General features: G+C 36.0%; 1 protein-coding gene across 5 annotated transcripts in view; it reads left to right on the top strand.

Moving 5' to 3' along the window:
- Ccdc171 (coiled-coil domain containing 171) overlaps window positions 1-3,765 on the top strand; it is a 391,269-nt gene extending 387,504 nt beyond the window's left edge. For all 5 annotated transcript variants that reach the window (XM_048783928.1, XM_048783929.1, XM_048783925.1 and 2 more), the window contains one exon: window positions 1,349-3,765. In XM_048783928.1, coding sequence (XP_048639885.1) covers window positions 1,349-1,573 — 225 coding nt within the window. In that variant the 3' untranslated portion in view covers window positions 1,574-3,765. The remainder of the gene's footprint in view (window positions 1-1,348) is intronic.
- The last annotated feature ends 14,783 nt before the right edge of the window (window positions 3,766-18,548 follow it).

The following is an 18,548-nucleotide window of genomic DNA, read 5'->3' as shown; positions in this document are numbered from 1 at the left end:
AATTGCTGAACTAGGTGTTAGATGCAGACATTGATTTTTCTCCAGTTGTAGTTTTAAAAAAATCTACAAAAATGGTAACACATACAACAGTTGAATTTCTAATACTTTTCTAAAGCCAGAAATAGCTGCTTTCTTGTTACTACATGTAGAAACAGTTTTGTATAACATGACATAGTAAAGAAGCCCTTTATATTTTTCATTATTTTATTGTCAAAACTCTTTTAAGAGTTTCTACCAAAAAGGTGACTTTAAAAGCTCTATAATATAGAATATGAATTTTAGCAGAAATACTTATGACTAGACTTGTTATCTCGGCAACATATATTTATTTGCTGGGAATCTGGAAAATTCTGACATAAAATTGATTGCTAATTTTCTACTACTTTTAAATGTCATAAAACAATACCTGCTTCATTACTAAGACTTCATTCACATTAAATATGATCTACTAATTACTAATGTTACTTAAGGCTTAAATGTATAGCTTTATTAAAATGTTAATTTTGTTTTCAAATACTTCATGAATATATGGCATTTCTTAAGTTAGATTCTGATATGGCAATATTAAAAAACATATTGTGAATTGTTTTCATATTGCAATCACTTACTTTGATATGATTTTCAAATACTTACAGTAGAATAATCTTTATCAAAACAGCGTGGTGGGGCTGAGGTTGTGGCTCAGTGGTAGAATGCTTGCCTAGCATACATGAGGCACTGGGTTCAATCCCCAGCATCACATAAAAAACAAAACAAAAAACGACTAAATAAACAAAGGTATTGTGTCCATCTACAACTAAAAATATTAAAAACAAAATAGAGTGGTGGTGGCATTATTGCTAAAGGTAAAGGTAGAAAGTTATTCTCACTAGAATTTTATATCTCAGTATGTTCTGGAAGTTTTCTTTGTGCTATATTTGTCACTTAAGATGATAGATTTAAAAAGCAAATACCCATCGTTCATTTTCTTAGCAGTCTAATCTTATATATTACATACTATTATAAGCATAATGAAATAAACACTATTGGCATTGACTTTTGTAAATTGACAATGAATTGTTACTAAGGAGAAAATGCTTGACTGTATTGACAATAACTTTATAAAAAGTTTCATACAAAGTTTTGGTGTTTCTTCTATTGTCTTTAAAAGTTTATGATGCAGGATATATGGATTCAGTCCCTCTTGGAAAATAATTTATATTTACAAATTGTCATCCAGATTTTTAAAATGCTAATTTCCATCCCATTTAGTATTATAATGATTATTAGTCTACTTTCTTATTTATGGTTTTAGACTTGGAGAGTTTTCAACTCGATGTTTATTATGTTTTTCTTTTGTATGTTACAGATGGGATCACGAGACCATTCGAATATTTCCATTCCTTCAAGAGCTGCTCTTCCTACTGACACAGTTGATGTTAGGGATATTTTGCCATTGCAAGCTGAACTTGATACAACTTATACTTTCTTAAAGGAGGCATTTTCAAATACTCTGCCTCATCCTCTATCATCTCATTCCTCTCCTGTGGCTATGTCTGCTAATGCCAAAAGATCACCTCAGATTGGATTATGACTTTATAAAATAAAAAAAATGGAGGAAGAATTAACAGTACAATTAAATTGTTTTGAAGGGGAATTTTCTTACAGTGGAATTTTGTTTCAGCACAAGTTGGGGTGGGTTTTTAAAAAACTGTGTGATATCTTGATGTGTGCAGGTATCTGTCTCCTTGAATAACAAAATAACCCACTTTTTTCTCTCTTAAGTTTTATTTTATTATCACAGATCCTCATTTTTATGTAACATATTTTTAAATGTTAAAGAATGACACATTTTGGGTAATTTCCCTCGGACTTAAAAAATCAATAAGCCATTTTAGTCTCTATCTATCAAAGTTGTTTCATACTTGTCTATTTTAAAGCAGGACTGCAATACTTTAATAGGATTGAGAGAGCTATTTGAAATGTATGCCAATGATTCCTGTCATTTCATGGCAGCCCTGCCATGGTTCACTGAGCCCCTCTTCTCTCTTGTCAGCTCAACTGAAGACAAGCATTTAGTTGCAAACTTTAAGCAGGTTGTGCAAAACAGAAATGATGTGACTGCTTCTCCTCCTGCACAATAATGTCACTCCTGGTCAATGTGAGAAGGTCAGGTTGCTCCTTGTAAAGCTACATGATACCACTTGCCCATTTGAACAAGTTAAGTTAACTGCTGAATCTGGTCCCTGCAGGCATTGAAAACTCATCCTTTTATCAAGTCTGCATTTGATAAGAAAGTAGAGCAATTGTACTGAGAGGATTTCTGTGGTGTGTTTAGGCACTTTATAAGGACAGTTCCCACATCAGTATAGCAGGTAATATATTTAGTATAAGCTAAAAAAACTTCAAGGTAATGGCTGTTTTGACCTTCAAAATAGACTCCTTTTTTGTTTTTGTTGTTGGTAGGACCCAAGAGTGACGCCCATCTTTGATGCTGACAGAATTTAAAACAAGGCCATTGCCCTGCATTTTCTGCCTTGTAGCACACAAAAGTAAAATTGTATGTCAGGCCGAGATGTCGGGGAGCTGACAAGATGCCCCAGTGACATTTCAGCTAGAAAGAGCAAGTGTCTTGCAACCAAGTGGTCAAATATCAAATAATAGGTCAAGCAGGAAGGAGCTGAGTTCTAACCACAAAGAGGTTTCTGGTAACTTACTTGACAAGCTTTTGGGCGCTTTGTGGCTTGACAAAGTGATGTTCTGTTGGGTATCGCTAGACAGACTGTTCTTTATCGCCTTCAGAAGATCAGACATTGACATTGATTAAACTCTTTAACCCTTAAAGGTTAAATCCTTGCAGTTTGCATCATGGTAAGTGAAGAACAAAAGAATATTTGTAATATGTATTTGTATTTGTATTAATCGTTTAACTCCCCAGTGATATTAACTTCTGATGTGAACTGTAGTTTTTGACAAAGAATTTTGATACAAAATATATAATTTATATTTTTATTTTTCATTATGGAGTTTTTCATTATGGACACAATAGAAAATAATGGCATGTATTATGGAATATATATTGTGTTTACAGTGACATTTGACTAAATATATCCAACTTCTGAGGATTTTTTTATTGGTTCCAATGAATAAAGTTTGTACACTGTTAATGTTATTAGCCAAATTAGCAAGTGATTTATGCTATCTGAGCTGGTAGTGCTGTCGTACTATATAACACAATACCATTTCTTATACGAGGGAGCCAGTATAATTAGCTTGAATAAAACTTTAGAAAGCTTTTGATGTGGAGTAAAAATGTATTTTTAACCAAATTTCTCTTAATTTGGTCCTTGGAATTCTTTTAATGTATCCTGTGTATTATAATCTTATGAAATTCAATTTTCAAATTTATTGTAACACAGAATGTGCTATTGATCGTTTTTATGTAGATCTTAAAATAATTTCTGCACATTTCAAAACACTTCGTTCTGCCATTTCATTCAATGATTAGAATATTCCCCATGTGGAAATTGATAAATGGTTTTTCATGTGGTATCAGTGAGCCTCCAATTCTCACGGGAAAGAAAAGGTAAAGCAATGTTACCCTATGTAACTTACGTGTCTATGTGTATGTGTGTATGTTTGGGTTGAATCTTTTTTCAGATGCTACTGATTTAAGAGGAGTAAGCTCTTTTGTAAAATGTGCCTTGAACAGGTTTTGATCTTCTTGCCTTAATGTTAAAATCCATTAATGGGATAACTCCAAAAATAAATGTGTATGTCTTTCCATGTTCATGTGTCTCTGATCTTACAGATAGATTTCATACAGCAAATTCTGAATCATAAATTCAAAAGGATTATTAAATCAAATCAAAGCATGTCACATTTTAAAGCAACTAGATGCTAAAGGCCATAGAAGCTGAAGGACGAGCTTCCTGAGTGATCATTAGTATTCACTACCAAATATAGTAATATTTATACCATATGCTTTTTTCCCAGAAGTCAGACCCAGCAGGAGGAGAAGATTTAATGACATATCCTATGGAGATCTGAGAAACTCTAGACTGCGTCTGAGTACCTCAGTGGCCAATTGCTGCATATTTGAGATCTGTGTTGCATTGGCAAGGACAGTTACTCTATGAGCTTCTTTACCTCCTTAAGAATGATGTATAGACTAGACTTTTCTCAGGAGAATGACTTCAAATATTTTTGTAGGGGAAAGGAAGTTTTACTTTACATCTCAGTATGTGGATTTTCTTACTAACCTTCTGTGATCTAGAAAAATACCTCTATCACCCATCACTTTCAAAGGGATTCTTAAAGTTATTGTACTGATACCTAAGCCACATTTATTGAGGGTCTACTGTAATTTTTAATATAAATGTTTTGGAATGACATAAAAGCAAAGAGGTTTAGGAAATTGCAGGGATTGCCAATTCAATGATAACTTAACAACATAGGTAAATAACCTTTTACTTAATAGAGGATCACTTTATTTTACCAAATGCCTGACTCTTGTTAAACTTACATCTTATTAAACTATTTCTTATTTAACACAATGTGTGGCATTATTGAACTTTTAATGAAACCATGACTATTTTCATGTTACTTTATTGATCGGTTATATCTTATTTCAGTCTATAGACCATACTGAACAATAATGGTAAATTGATCCTATTTCACTGTGCGTATTTTATAAACAAGTTTTTTAAAATAGCAGAAGTTCACAGGTAATTAATACTTACTGAGCAACTCGTATATTCCAGCTATTATGGCAAAACTAATGTGCTCACAACAAACATCTAGAATAGATATTTCTATCACCATTTTATACGTGAATAACCAAGGATCCAAAATGTTAAGCGTTTTATTACCTAAGATCACATTTAATTAGTAATTAGTAAGCCTAGATCTGTAACTCCAAAGTCCACATTATTTCTACTTTGTCAGAACTGCCTTCCAAAAATAATGAATGATTTTTAAAGAAAAGAAGAATAAAAAAGAATTGTCCTGACCTACTAGTAATAATTTTGAGAAGCAAGTTTTGGTTTGAAATCCAGATTACTTATCCATTTAGACACAATAAAACATATACATGCTAATCATGTGTATATGTGTGTATGACTGAAATAGTAAAGTTTCTACCTTTTTTTTTTTCTTTTTTTGGTACCAAAGGAGCTTAACCACATCTCCAGCCCTTTTTAAAGTTTTTTAATTTTTACTTTTGAGAGAGGATCTCGCTAATTTCTACCTATCTTTGAAAGGATCCAACACCTTCAATATGCTGCCCAGTGTCTCTAGCTTGGCTTGAGAGGTCACATAAGTACTGTCAGAAACAGACCCTGTCAAAAGATGTGGGCATCCGGCCTGCCTACCAGGTTATCACTTCCATTACAATGGAAAATAATGACATATTCTAAGTAAAGCTGATCAAGAAGGCATTCACCGTGTGAGTCCAATGATAAAGATTTTAATATATATTTTCTGGACTGAATAATGGCCCAGAAGATAACCACATTCTAATCCCTGGAACTTGTGAATATTACCTTATTGGGCAAATGAATGGGGAAATTATCCTGGATTGTCTGGGTAGGCCCCAAAATGCAATTAACAGTATCTTTTTCAGTAAGGGAGGCAGATATTGGTTTGACTACAAAGAGGAGCTGGTGATGTGGTTACGGATGCAAAGAGAAGAGGTGGTGGTGTTTGAAGATGGAGAAATGGGCCAAGCTTGAGGAATCTAGAAGCTGCTAGAATCTGAAAAAGAAAAGGAAACAGATTCTTGTCTCAGAGTTTCCAGAATTTAAGAGGTTACATTTGTGTTGTTAAGCCACAGGTTTATGGTAATTCAATAGAGAAGTCATGGGAAACTAATACAATCAGAAATTTTGGGTATTTTTAAAAGGATTATACATTAATAGCTTAATATTAGTAAACAAAAATCCTTCCTAGTTTCAAGTTATCCTGATCAGTTGTTTTTATAACTTGAAATTCCAAATTTGTTTTTAGGTGTTTGTTTTATGTTCCTGCCTTCTGAATATAAAAATGGTCTATATTGGAGCAGCCTATAAGCTCCTCTATAGTCATCATTTTTGATGAAAATTTAATTAACCTGTGATTTTAATATGCATTTTAATTTCTACAGTTTTTAAAGGTATCATGGTTTCTGTGTATTCAATTTATCTTAAGGGTCTATTTTAAGTGATTGTTTTCATTTGATTCCATTTAGTTGGCAAATTTTTATAGTTTTCTTATAAAAAAATTTAACATTGAAAGAATTTATACTAACCATAGCTTAAAATAACAGTTTTGAATTAAGGAACACATCCAGTCCTGTTAAGTGAGACTTAAATGTGTAAGTTTACATATTGGTAGAAGAGTTCCATTTTCTTTCTCTTGAACCTTACTTAGCCATTTATTATAAGACTATTTTCTGGCTATGGGATGTGTTGATTGGCATACTCAGATACCAGTCATCCTGTGAGTTCATAATATGGTAGTTTACATACTTTTTCTGAACCACCCCCTGTGTAATTTTTTTAGTTGTTCTTTTAAACAGAACTAACTGTTTCTTGTGTGCAAGAAGGAGATAAAACGGTTTTGCTCTTTCCTTTAAATCATCTTCTCTGTAGATGGGTTAGATGCTTAGGTGAATATTTTCAAAGCACTGACCTTACAGCAGAATCTCCACCTAAGGCTTTGAAAACTACTGGGTTTATGTTATCTGAAGACAGTCTTTTGTGATTTAATTGAGTCATGCTTCATTGTCTTTTATTACATGTTAATGCCAATGAAATGCTGATTGTTGACAGAGTCCTCCTAGTGAAGCAGCCCCAGAAGTGTTGTGCTGCTATAGGAAACTAAGTAAAACAAAGCCTTATTTAGATCTGAAGAACACTCATTTGACAGGTTAAGAGCTATCAGATATTCATAAATATTCACTAATGACAAGAATATAAGGTGAGCCATCTGTCTTCAATGGATCTCTTCTGTTTGGGGTATCAATATAGGGGAAAAGGAAAATTCTTAAAGGAATCCAGAATGAATGAAATCATTGGACGCAAAGTAAAAAGAAGCATAAAAGAAACAAATATAGATTGCATAATAGGACATCTTATTTTTGTCCTTTGTCTTCAAACAATAGACGAAATATTGTTTTACTTTTTCTAAGCTTTCTTTTGGTCTAAAAGGAAGAGGCTTCCACAGTAAAACTGCCCTTGGAAAGTTCTGGAACATGGAAACTCTCTGTAAACTATTTAGAACCTGAAGTTCCAAGGCAGAAGTTCATTCTAGTGACCTTTATGTCTATAGCCCTCTCATGAACTCATTGTCAGAGCTTCTGTGGTTACAGAAGTTCCACCTGTGAATATACTTCAGTCTTTCTCAGGGCTAGGGAGAACCATTCTAAATATGCACTCTGAAAACAGTACCAAGAAAAAATATGAAGCAGAGTTTACATTCCCAGCTACAATTAAAATGCTTTCTGAAAATGAGTTACCAGGGATGTCTTCTCAACTGAAGTGTTCGTGGATGCTGGAGGTTGCCATTTGTGTCACAGTCTGTGACTGGTGTGCAGCACTGGTGTATGGACACCATGGTCAGCATCAGTGTCATTAATAATCTGCAGAATCTTCCTTCCTTTCATCTGTGGGGAACCAGAATCTCTGTTGTTCCTCTGAGATACTCCTGAGGAAATATGATACAGCCTTTTCTGATTATCAAGGTAATCAGAGCAGAAACCCTGAATAACTTTATTTAAAAATAATTTTGGCAATAGGTAATCACATTCACTGGATTTATCTACTTTGTAAAAATCCAAATATGAGGGCTGGGGTTATGGCTCAAGTGGCAGAGCGCTCGCCTAGCACACATGAGGTACTGGGTTTGATCCTCAGCATCACATAAAAATAAAGATGTTGTTTCCACATAAAAAACTAAAAAAATTTTAAAAATCCAAATATGAGGTCAAACACCTAGAACATATATGTATCTTTTTTCTAAAATAATTTGCAGTTTTATTGAGATAAAATTCACACAGAACCCACCCTCTTAGTGTATACAATTCATAGTTGTTAGAATATTCACAAGAATGTACAACCATCATCACTAATTCCAGAACATTTTTATTACCTTAATGAGAAAGAAACTCTACCTGTTGGCAGTCACTTTCCATTCCCCATTACTCTGTTCCCTGTGACCATAATCTATTCCTATTTGCCTAATCTATTTCATATATGTATAGAATCATATATATTGATTTTTGTATCTGGCTTCTTTTGTTGAGTGTTAGTTTATTCAGATAGAGTTTATTCAAAGTTTCTTCATATTGTACCATGCATCAATCAGTGCTTCATTCCTTTTAAAAAGGGATAATAACCCATTGTATGGATATACCACATCTTGTTTAACCATTCACCAGTTGATTGACATGTGGCTTGTTTCTATTTTGGGAAGGAGGTTATTATAAAGAATACTAAGGAGAAATGTTCTAAATATATGCTCTGAAAACAGTATCAAAAATATTCATGCAAAGTTTTGTGGCATATTTTTTTTAATTCCTCTTGGATCTATACATTGTGGAATTGCTGTATCATATGGGAACTCCAAGTTTAAGTTTTTGAGAAAATTTCAGACCATTTTACAAAATGACCACCCATTTGAAAATTTCCACTAGCAATGTTTGAGGTGGAATTTCTCCATATCCTTGACAGCCGTTTTTATTGTCATCCATTTGGTAATAGCCATCCTAGTAGGTATGAAGTGGCATCTCATTGTGGGTTTTATTTGCATTTTACTAATGAATAATGATGTTGAAAATGTTTGCATGTAGTAACCAAGCATTTGTAACTGACAGCCCTTCTTGAGGGCTGTCTATTCATGTCCTTTGCCTGTGTTTGAATTGGGCAATTTGTCTTTTTGTTCTTGGATTTTAAGAGTTCTTTATGTATTCTAGATACAAGACCTTTATCATATGTGAGATTTACAAATATTTTCTCCCATTCTGTGGGTCATTCTTTTTTAATATATTTTTTTAGGTTTAGTTAGATACAATATCTTTATTTTACTCATTTATTTTTAAGTGCTGCTGAGGATCGAACCCAGTGCCACAATCGCAGCCCTGTGGGTTGTTCTTTAACTTATTTAATGCATTTTCTTTGAAGCACAAACATTTTTAAATTTTGATGAAGTTTGGGTTACCTATTTTTTCCCTTTTGTTATTTATACTTTTGCTGTTGTATCTAAGAAAACATTTCCTAAGCCAAGGTCACAGATATTTACTCTATGGTGTCCTTGTGTAGTTTTAGCTTTTATATTTAGATCGGGGATCCATTCGGAGTTAATTTTTGTACATGGTATAGAGGTCTAACTTTGTTCTTTTTTTCATGGTTTAGACCCAGCTGTGTCTCTTCATAGCTGGGACCGTGGTTGTACCCAGGCCTGTCACAGGATTGTGGGGGACAGTGTTAGGCTTGCTGTGTATACATAAGGAAATGTCATGGGGCCAGAGGAAAGCCAACAATAGTAACCCAGAGAGACATATGTAATCTTATCTGGAGGAGGAGTAAGGTTAGGGACCCTAAGACATGACCTCCTGTCCTTGGTGATAGGTCTAAACAGAACTAGGAACCCAGTAACAAGGCTTATTGAAGTGTTTTTCCAAAAACATAATAATCAGCTCCCCAAAAGTGAATTCAAGCAACAACTAAGCTTCTGAAATCACATGTTATTTTCAAGATTTCAAAGTTTCCAGAACCAATTCTTAAACTGGACTCAAATCAAAATTCTTGAGCTTTGTCTAACCCCAGCAGACTCACCAGCACATGGCTCAAAGAGGGGCTCAGCAGGACCTTCCGTCTCAGTGCTCTGGGAATCCAAAGTCTCTTCCTGAGCCAGTGGCTTATGTGTAAGGTTTCTCTCTCCCCCATGCCCCTGCTTTTTTTTTTTTTTTTTTGATTCTTTCTCAATGGAGAACTTCCAAAACTGTTTTCTATAAGCCCTTTCTCATGGTCTGTAACCATCTCTAAGGACCTTTTCTCTAGTCTTTTATAACTATAAAATCTTCTTGACACTTGTCCAAGGTTTACCATCTACTCGTGCAGACATACTGTTATAATGTCATGGTTGATATTCTTGGGTGTGGCACATATAGTTGTTATTGTGATTTTTATTGTTTTAATGAGTAGTTAAAAACCTTTTCTATGGACTGAATTGAGTCCATTTTAACAAATTGTGTCCATTTTAACAAATTCCTATGTTAAAATGTGATGACATTTGGAGATAGGCTGTTCAGAAAAGATATGAGGGTGGAGCCTTCATGATGAGACTAGTAGCTTTATAAGAAGAAGAGAGAAAAAGAAATTGATCTTTGCTATATTTTGGATCTGGAATGTCCTCAACGTCCTCTGTGTGTTAAATAAAGACTTGGTCCTTAGCTTGATGATATTGGGAGATAATGAAACCTTTAAGATATGGGCCCTAGTGGGAGGTCCTTGGGTCACTGGGGCATGCTTATAAAGGGGACTATGGGTCCCTGGTTCCTTCCTTCCTTTCTTTTACTTCCTGGCCATGGGAAATGGTGTGCTATCTCATTATAGGTGCAAAAGCAACCAGGCCAACTGATCATGAATTGAAACCTACAAAACTGTGAGCCAGAATACATCCTTTCTTCTTATAAGTATCTCTAGGATATTTGTTACAGTAACACAAATCTGACTAACACACTCTTTTTGCCACCATGTAAGGACATGATGAGAAGACAACTGTCTGCAAGCCAGGAAGAGAGCTCTCATCAAGAAGCAAATCAGCTAGAACCTTGATTTGAATTTCCCAGTATCCAGAACTGTGAGAAAAAGTGTTCATTGTTAAGCCACCAATCTATGGTATTTTGTTATTGCAGCCCAAAGTGACTAAGACAACATCTTAACTTCCAGTGAAAGTGTCTAATTAATGTAAAAAGTTCTGATTTATGTAGGAGAGGATGACACATAGGTAGAAAGATCTGTTTGGAGTAAACATATAGCAACATAAATATCCTTTAAGTTGTAACTACCTAAACAATGTTAGGTGTTCTTTGTGATTAGAAATACCTAGCTCATTTTAAAGTAGGCCAGAAAGACTGGGAGATTCTTACTACTTCAGAAACAGTACCTTACCTTTTTTTCTCCCTAACCCTCTTCCCTTCCCCACCCCCCTTTGCTGGCACTGTCTGTCTCTTTTCCATATACTCTCAGCATGACTTCCTAAAGGTACAGATTAAATGGTTGGGGTTATTTGAAAAAGTGTCTGAAGTTCTCCTCCCAGCCAGAAGGAATTGTACTTTAAACGCAGAATAATTTGAAAGGGAGGAGTTTGTCTTTTTCATGAACAATAAAAAGCTTTCAATTCTTTTAATAACTGAAAAGGCTTATACTTCTGTTAGAGTCTCTAAGAACTTCTGATAAAGTTCATATTATAGTTGTAGTTTATTCCATGAACTGGGAGAATGCAAACTTCTTTTGAGAAGATTCTGGCTCTCAGACACACGTCCTCTCCTGTGGAGCACACTGAATGCTGATGTGTGAGTAATGCAAATTAATGTGTCACATTTTAAATTTAATATAAAGGAAGAGACTGGCTAGCCTTCCTGTACTTCTAAGGACTTCTTATCAATCTGCAGTGATTGAGCTTCTTTAGTGTTTATAACCCAGAATAGGGGTATGAGAATTTAGATCCAAATTCACTCACCAGCTGTGTGACCTTAGGCAAGTTATTAAACCTCATGAGCCTCGGATTCTTCTCAGGGGAAAGGGAGGTAATGATGCCTTCTTTGCTGAGTTCTCATGAGCATGATGTGAGACAGATAAATGACACACAGTAGTCACTGTTCCAGATAGGGGTAATTTGGTTAGCAGGCACCAATCGCACTCAAAAATTATTGGAAGGAAAGAGAGTTAATTAAAGGCACCTCAGGTCAAGGAGCGCAGCCCAGCTTCATACATAGCAGAGGCTCTCCTTCTCACAGCATGGCCTTCCTCTCTGTTTCTGGGGCTGCCTCTTTTCTCATGGTTGTTGCACTTAATTCTTCTGCATCCTTTCTCTACTGACCAGCTCTCGCAACTCCAGTTCCACATGGCCCAGGTGTGGCCCCTGCTTGGACTCACGTGGATTTTCAGTTCAAGAACCTGAAAGAGCTTTAGACTCTTGAGTCATCATGGCCCACTTCCCTGCAAGAAAGGAGCTATGGGTTGTTACCTGCTCAGCAGACTGAGGGGACGTGGGAAAATTCTATAAGAGAGTAATAAGGGTTGAGGGGGAAATAGTGGTTGTCTGCAGAAATGTCACTCAGGAGACATTAACTCCCATGTTCTTTGAGGTCACCTCCTATACATACATCTAACCTAATCATGTGAGTTCTTATCCTGGACTTATTGGACAGCATTTATGGACTTGTTTCTATTTCTTGAGACTCCTATTCTAGCTTCCACAAAAATACATGTTCCTGGCTATTCTCCTTCTTTGATAGATTCTTCTCCAGAGCTTTTCTGATTCATTTTCCATCATTCTCTTCAATAATGGACAATTTTCCAGGATGTACCACCTTGTCTACTGTCTTTCCCCAGCTCTCTCCCCTTGGTGAACTCAACTACAAAATAGTTGGAACCTAAAGTTTCTAAGTAATATCAATCCTCTTCATTTTTTCTCATATCTTTCATTTTCTAGTAATAGATCTTTTGTATAAACATGATATTATTACTATTTTAGCTTATTTTCCAGACTCTCTTCTTAAATATTTTCAGACTTGGAAATATACAATATCTCTTATGTTTTATGCAGTTGTATTATGGATTTTATGATAAGTTTAGGGGTGAGATTGATTGATTGATTCTCTAAAGTATATATAGAATGTCTTGGAAAGCAACTTGTAGGTTCTTAGCACCTTTTAAACAGAATTGATCCTCAATTCTGTTTCCAAAGCCCCACAGACAATTGATCCTGGTTAAATAGTTGTGTGTAATGATGTTTGAGAAATTTCTTTGTGTACTACCAGATAATTATGTAAAATGATGTCATAATATGCTCAGTGGAATGAATCTGATTGTCTGCAATGAGAATAGTCTAATCCCAAGGTAGGGAGGCAAGAACTAAAATGTATGTGTCCATGTACACTGGCCATTGGAAACCAAGTCCCATGGTGTCAGCTTTACTTCTACCTGGAAGTTAAGGAGAAAATTCAAAATAGAGAAGTCATAAATTAGCTCAGAAACCATCTTCCTGTCCAGATCCACTAAAGCAGGATAAATATCCTTTATCAATATACAACAGAAAGGGCTCTGAAGTGTTCAGTCTAGATTGCAATACAGTGTCACCTCAAACAAAACTGCTCAGAAGGACTTTGGAATAGTAGATCCCACCTGGCAACAAGGACAAGAAAGAAGACAAAGCCAGTTAAGCCATGGGCCCTAAGGCCTGTGGTCAGTGGGGAAGTATAGACTTTTAGGAACTGTAAACTCTTTTCGCTAACCCCCTCCCTCCCTTCCCCACCCCACTTTGCCAGCTCTGTCTGTCTCTTTTCCATATACTCTCAGCATGACTTCTTAAGGTATGGATTAAATAGGGTTGTTTGAAAAAGGGTCCAAAATTCTCCTCCCAGCCAGAAGGGTACAGAAAGCCCCTCATGGTGGATATAGCTTCATGCTTATCTAGAGAGTACTTAAAAATGATGATAGCTTCATGTCATTAGTAGTGCCACTGTGGGTACATATGTAAACAAGTACAATTTTGGAAAGCATTTGGAGATCGATCTATCTATCTATCTATCTATCTATCTATCTATCTATCTATCTATCTTTATAGTGTTCTCATATGTAAAATAACAATTGGGCATTTTGGGAAATTATGATATAATATGAATAATGTGTTTTTCTTAGAGCCTGGCTACTGGGAAAAATTAGGAGCTATCATATACATATGTATATATAAAAACACACACACATACACATATGTGTGCACACATACACACATACACACATATATGTCTATACATACATACATATATACACATACACACATGCACACATTCGTATATACATACATAGAATCTTTGCAGAAGATTTTTTTCATCTATCTATCTATCTATCTATCTCATAATCCTTAAGTGAAGTTCATTACCTTTGATCCAAATTCTAGGAGTCTTTCCTAAGGAAATAACTAGAGATATAGACTAAGATTTCTGTGTGTGATATGCTTCATGAAGTTCTTTGAAAAAGCAAAATAAGGGATTGTTGGATTTTGTATTCATTGCTATAGCTTAGCTCTTGGATGTCTCCCTAAAGTCCATGTGTTGAAGACTTGCTCCTCACTACCTTGGCACTATTGGGAGGTGATGATACCTTTAGGAGGTGGGGCCTAAAGGAAGGAAGGAAGCAAGAGTCATTGGGGACATGCCATTGAAAGGATATTGGGACCCTGGCCCCTACATGACTCTCTCTTTCTCTGTTTCCTGGCTTCCATGAGGTGAACAGCCTCCTCTGTCTTGTGATCCCACTGTGATGTACCTGTCCCACCAAAAGCCCGAAGCAACAGAGCTAAGAGACCATGGACTGAAACCTCTGAGACCATGAGCCAAAAACTATTTCTCTTTATAAGTTGATTATCTCAAGTAATTCATCACAGTGACAGAAAACTAACACTTTATACAATGGACTCTTAGGAATTTTGAGAATCATGTTAGTATAGAATATTTAGTGAGAATGCAACATTCTCAAGGTTTGATATTTGATTTAAAAGATAGGATAGAAAATATGCTCTATTTGTAAGCTTTCCGCTTAAATTTTCGTATGAACTAAATGACACAATAAAGCAAAAAGACTTAAATTTTTCCTGACAAAAATAAACATTGTGCTAAGTTTAAAGTCACAAATGGATTTACATTTCTGAATCAAGCCTACTTGTTCATAGAAGTACTCCTATAAACAAATTTTGATTTATGTATATATACATATATATATGTATATATACATATATATATACATACATATATATTCAATATAAATATCCATGTTGGTACATATTTGGAAGAAACACAAGACTGTGCAAAATACATTATTCAGATTCCTCATAATATCCCCAAATGCCCTATTGTTATTTCATTTTACAGATGAAAATATTACAAAGATCCACAGAGACTAACTTATTGAGTTAGACACTAGAGAATAACCAATTTTCCTGAGTCTTCACCTTTTGATATTCTAGAAAATACTGACAATTTAGGAAGAAACAAGTTATGTGTGATATGTTTAATAATTGGCCGTCCAAAGATGATAACTCAATACTTAATATAAAAGAGAAAATAATATGGATCCTCTACCCTGGCAGACCTACCTGGAACTTTGGAAGTACTCGATAGCATTCAACAAGAAGTGGACGATTTGTGTTTCCTGTATAGCCGTTGATGAAGTCAGATTGGTAAATCAATGCAGAATTTCAGGGCATTCTTTTCCTTCCCATTATTGGCTAGTTGTAAACTCTGTACTTGGTTGAAAGACACAACAGAACCAAGTGATGTACAAGAAGGGATAACTTAGTAAAGGAATGAAAGCAGAATTTTCAGAAACTGCTGATGGTTAGAAAATGAAAGGGGCTGATAATAGCAATTAAAGATTGCGAAATCTGTGCCTCTTTGCCATGCGTCTTAAAACTAGTTCTAAAACAGAGAAGATTAAAATACATATTGATCTGCTGATGGGCAAAAGGTAAAGTTTAAAAGCAAAGAATTGACCAATATGTATTACGTTAATTAAACCCTTCTCAGAGATGTGAATAAACACAAGCTGATAACTAGTATCTGTAAGTTCCTGAATTGATTCTGCATTGAGTATACTTCAAAGATGTAGGACCATGTCTGTCTGCAATCACCTTCAGAAAGGCTGTTTGCTGCAGAGGGATGCCATAAGACACTTAAAGTTCTCCTTGCAACTGATCCCCTTACTTATGTTACTAATGCAGCGGGTGTAGTAGCAACAGGCTTTGAAGTGCAAAGCCTTCCTTTGGTTATGCACTCATTAAAAACTACCATGTTCTCGTAAAATCCAAGAACTCTAATGGGAAGGATTTTATATTAAGAGGGCAACAAAACCCCAGATTGCCCCAGATCCTTGCCTTCTCGCTTGATTGCACAGTGACTGCTGGAGGTGTGGACCGTCTTACTGAACTTTACACAAAGCACTCTATAAAAAAGTGACTGGGACCTTGAAGAACTTTCCTACTAACTTAGATTTAGGTGAATATTTCCATTCCGTTGTTTATTTCATTTGTCTTTCACATTTGGCTGATGAACACAGGTCCTATAAGATCCTAATTGACAGAGAAACATAGTATTTAAGAAACACTCTCAGAACTGAAAGTATGATATTTCAAATCAGTGGGGAAAGATGAATCACATAATACATGGCATTAGAGTTACTGGTAGCTATTTGGGGAAAAAAATTAAACTAGATTGTTTATCCTTAAATAAACTCCATGGCTGGGGATATAGCTCAGTGGTAGAACACCTACCTAATGTGAGTAGGCCCTGAGTTCAATCCTCAACGATGCAAAAATAAATAAATAAATACTTAAAAGACTGAAATAAACTCCAGAAAATAAGAGATTTAAGTGCTGAAAATGAAAACTCTGTACTAGGAATATACCTAAATGATTTATTTTTTTATAACAATCACATAGAGAAGGCATTTGTAGGCAAGATTCCAAACTTAAAATCCCTAACAAAATACTTATAAACTTGGTACAGACTGACTTTAAACTTTTATAGAAAAACATACCAGTGTCAAAAGAAACAGTAAAGTATTTGAAACACACACACCAGAAAATGAACTAATGTCTTTAAGATTTAAAAAACCCCTATGGAAAAGGTAAACATTCTAATAAAAATGGACAAAATCATGGAGCACCAGTTCTCAAGGAGGTTCACTAACTTTGTTTATAGTAGACAAATCCTGACAATACGTGTTCTTCAGTGATATGACTTGTTAACCAAATTATAACATCTGTTTAAAAGAATATGTATTGATATGGAAAGATGTTCATATATCTAAAATAATACTTTTAAAGGTTAAAAATACCCAGCAGGTTTGCATAACAATGTTTGTTATCCCATTGTCTATAGAAATACATGTCAATCAGAAGGGATATAGGAGAAACAGGGCTTTGCCCTGTATTGGTATGAGGTAAGGGGTGGTCAGTTGTGTCCCGGATCCCATATTATTTGACCATCTGTGTTGCTTTGGGTCATTTGGAAAGCAGATGCTGAGACAGAGTTAGGAGTGCAAGAAGTATAAAAGGAGTAGTGTCTGGGAAAGATAAATGGGAAGCAATGAAGGCTGGGGAAGAAAAGTCTTCAGATTATTGTGCTGATTGACACCTATAAGAGGCAAAGAAAGAAAAAAGATAGGACAGGGTAAGACTCCAGCCACCATGTAGATGAGACAAAGCCAATCCAATATGGAACTCTAGAGCAAAGATTACCCATTAAGAGGGTCCTGTTTGGGGCAGAAATGGAAAGATGCTGGTGTCTCTACCATATGCAGCAGCTGGGTGGGACTGCCTAGAGGAGCACGGCCTCAGCTCCTACACTGCTGTACATCCCAAAGACGCTGCAGCTAGAGTCTGCCAGCCAACTGCCCCTGCTTGCAGATCAACAGCGAGTTCTTTCTTGAAGGGATGCGAGTTTTCCAGATGTACTTCTCCATGTAGGTGCAGGAAGCCACTCTTCCAGCACTACAGTGGGCTGCTCTTTCTAAGAGGAAATTTTGAAGAGGGAGGTTGAGGGACAAACTATAACCCCTGTTCCAGCATTTGATCTCAGCCCCATGGCATGCATTCATTCTTCTCCTCTATCCATTTAATATTCCGTTGCCCTCAGCTATTACCTCTGCTGGTCTTGGGGATTTAGTTGGTGGCATTACCCAAATCCTTATTCCTGGTGGAGTTGAGTCCCTGATAATCGTATCCTTATCAGCCTTCATTTTTAACTATCAAAAGTGGGCAAGGAAGTGCCAGCTTGTACCCAAGTATATCACCTGAGTTCAACACACATCCTTCCCTTGCAAAATCGCCCTACTGCGTGACAGAATCTCTTCCTATTTCTGCTTATGGGCTTCAATTGCTTCTGTCAAGGTGAAGACTCTTCTTGTCCACTGGTATCTGGACACAGGAATCTAGAATGCTCAGGTGGTAGCTATAGCTTGTACTTCAATAGGGGCTTTAATACATCCCGTGGCAAGGAGTACTCCCTTTCGAGACCAGTATCTCCAGCATTGCAGTGCCCAGAGTTCCCAGGTTCATAACAAATGGGCCATACCTGCTTCACCCCTTGGTTCCCACACCCATGTGTTCTTCGTTTTTGTGACTCAGAGCCATTCAGATCCTTTGATTCAGTGTATACACTGCATCCTAGAGTGTAGTACCTTATCCTGCCTCTCGGCCTGGTCTTCAGCATGTTGCTCTATCACAGTCAGGCTCGTTGCTTCTGGATTGAGCAATAGGAAACAAAACCAGTGGATCCCCACCCCTCTTTCCCTGGGAAGTGGACCTCC

The sequence above is a fragment of the Marmota marmota genome, unplaced genomic scaffold, assembly GCF_001458135.2.
Source record: "Marmota marmota marmota unplaced genomic scaffold, marMar, whole genome shotgun sequence".
Classification (NCBI taxonomy): Eukaryota; Metazoa; Chordata; class Mammalia; order Rodentia; family Sciuridae; genus Marmota; species Marmota marmota.
This window is presented reverse-complemented; position numbering and strand designations above follow the sequence as displayed.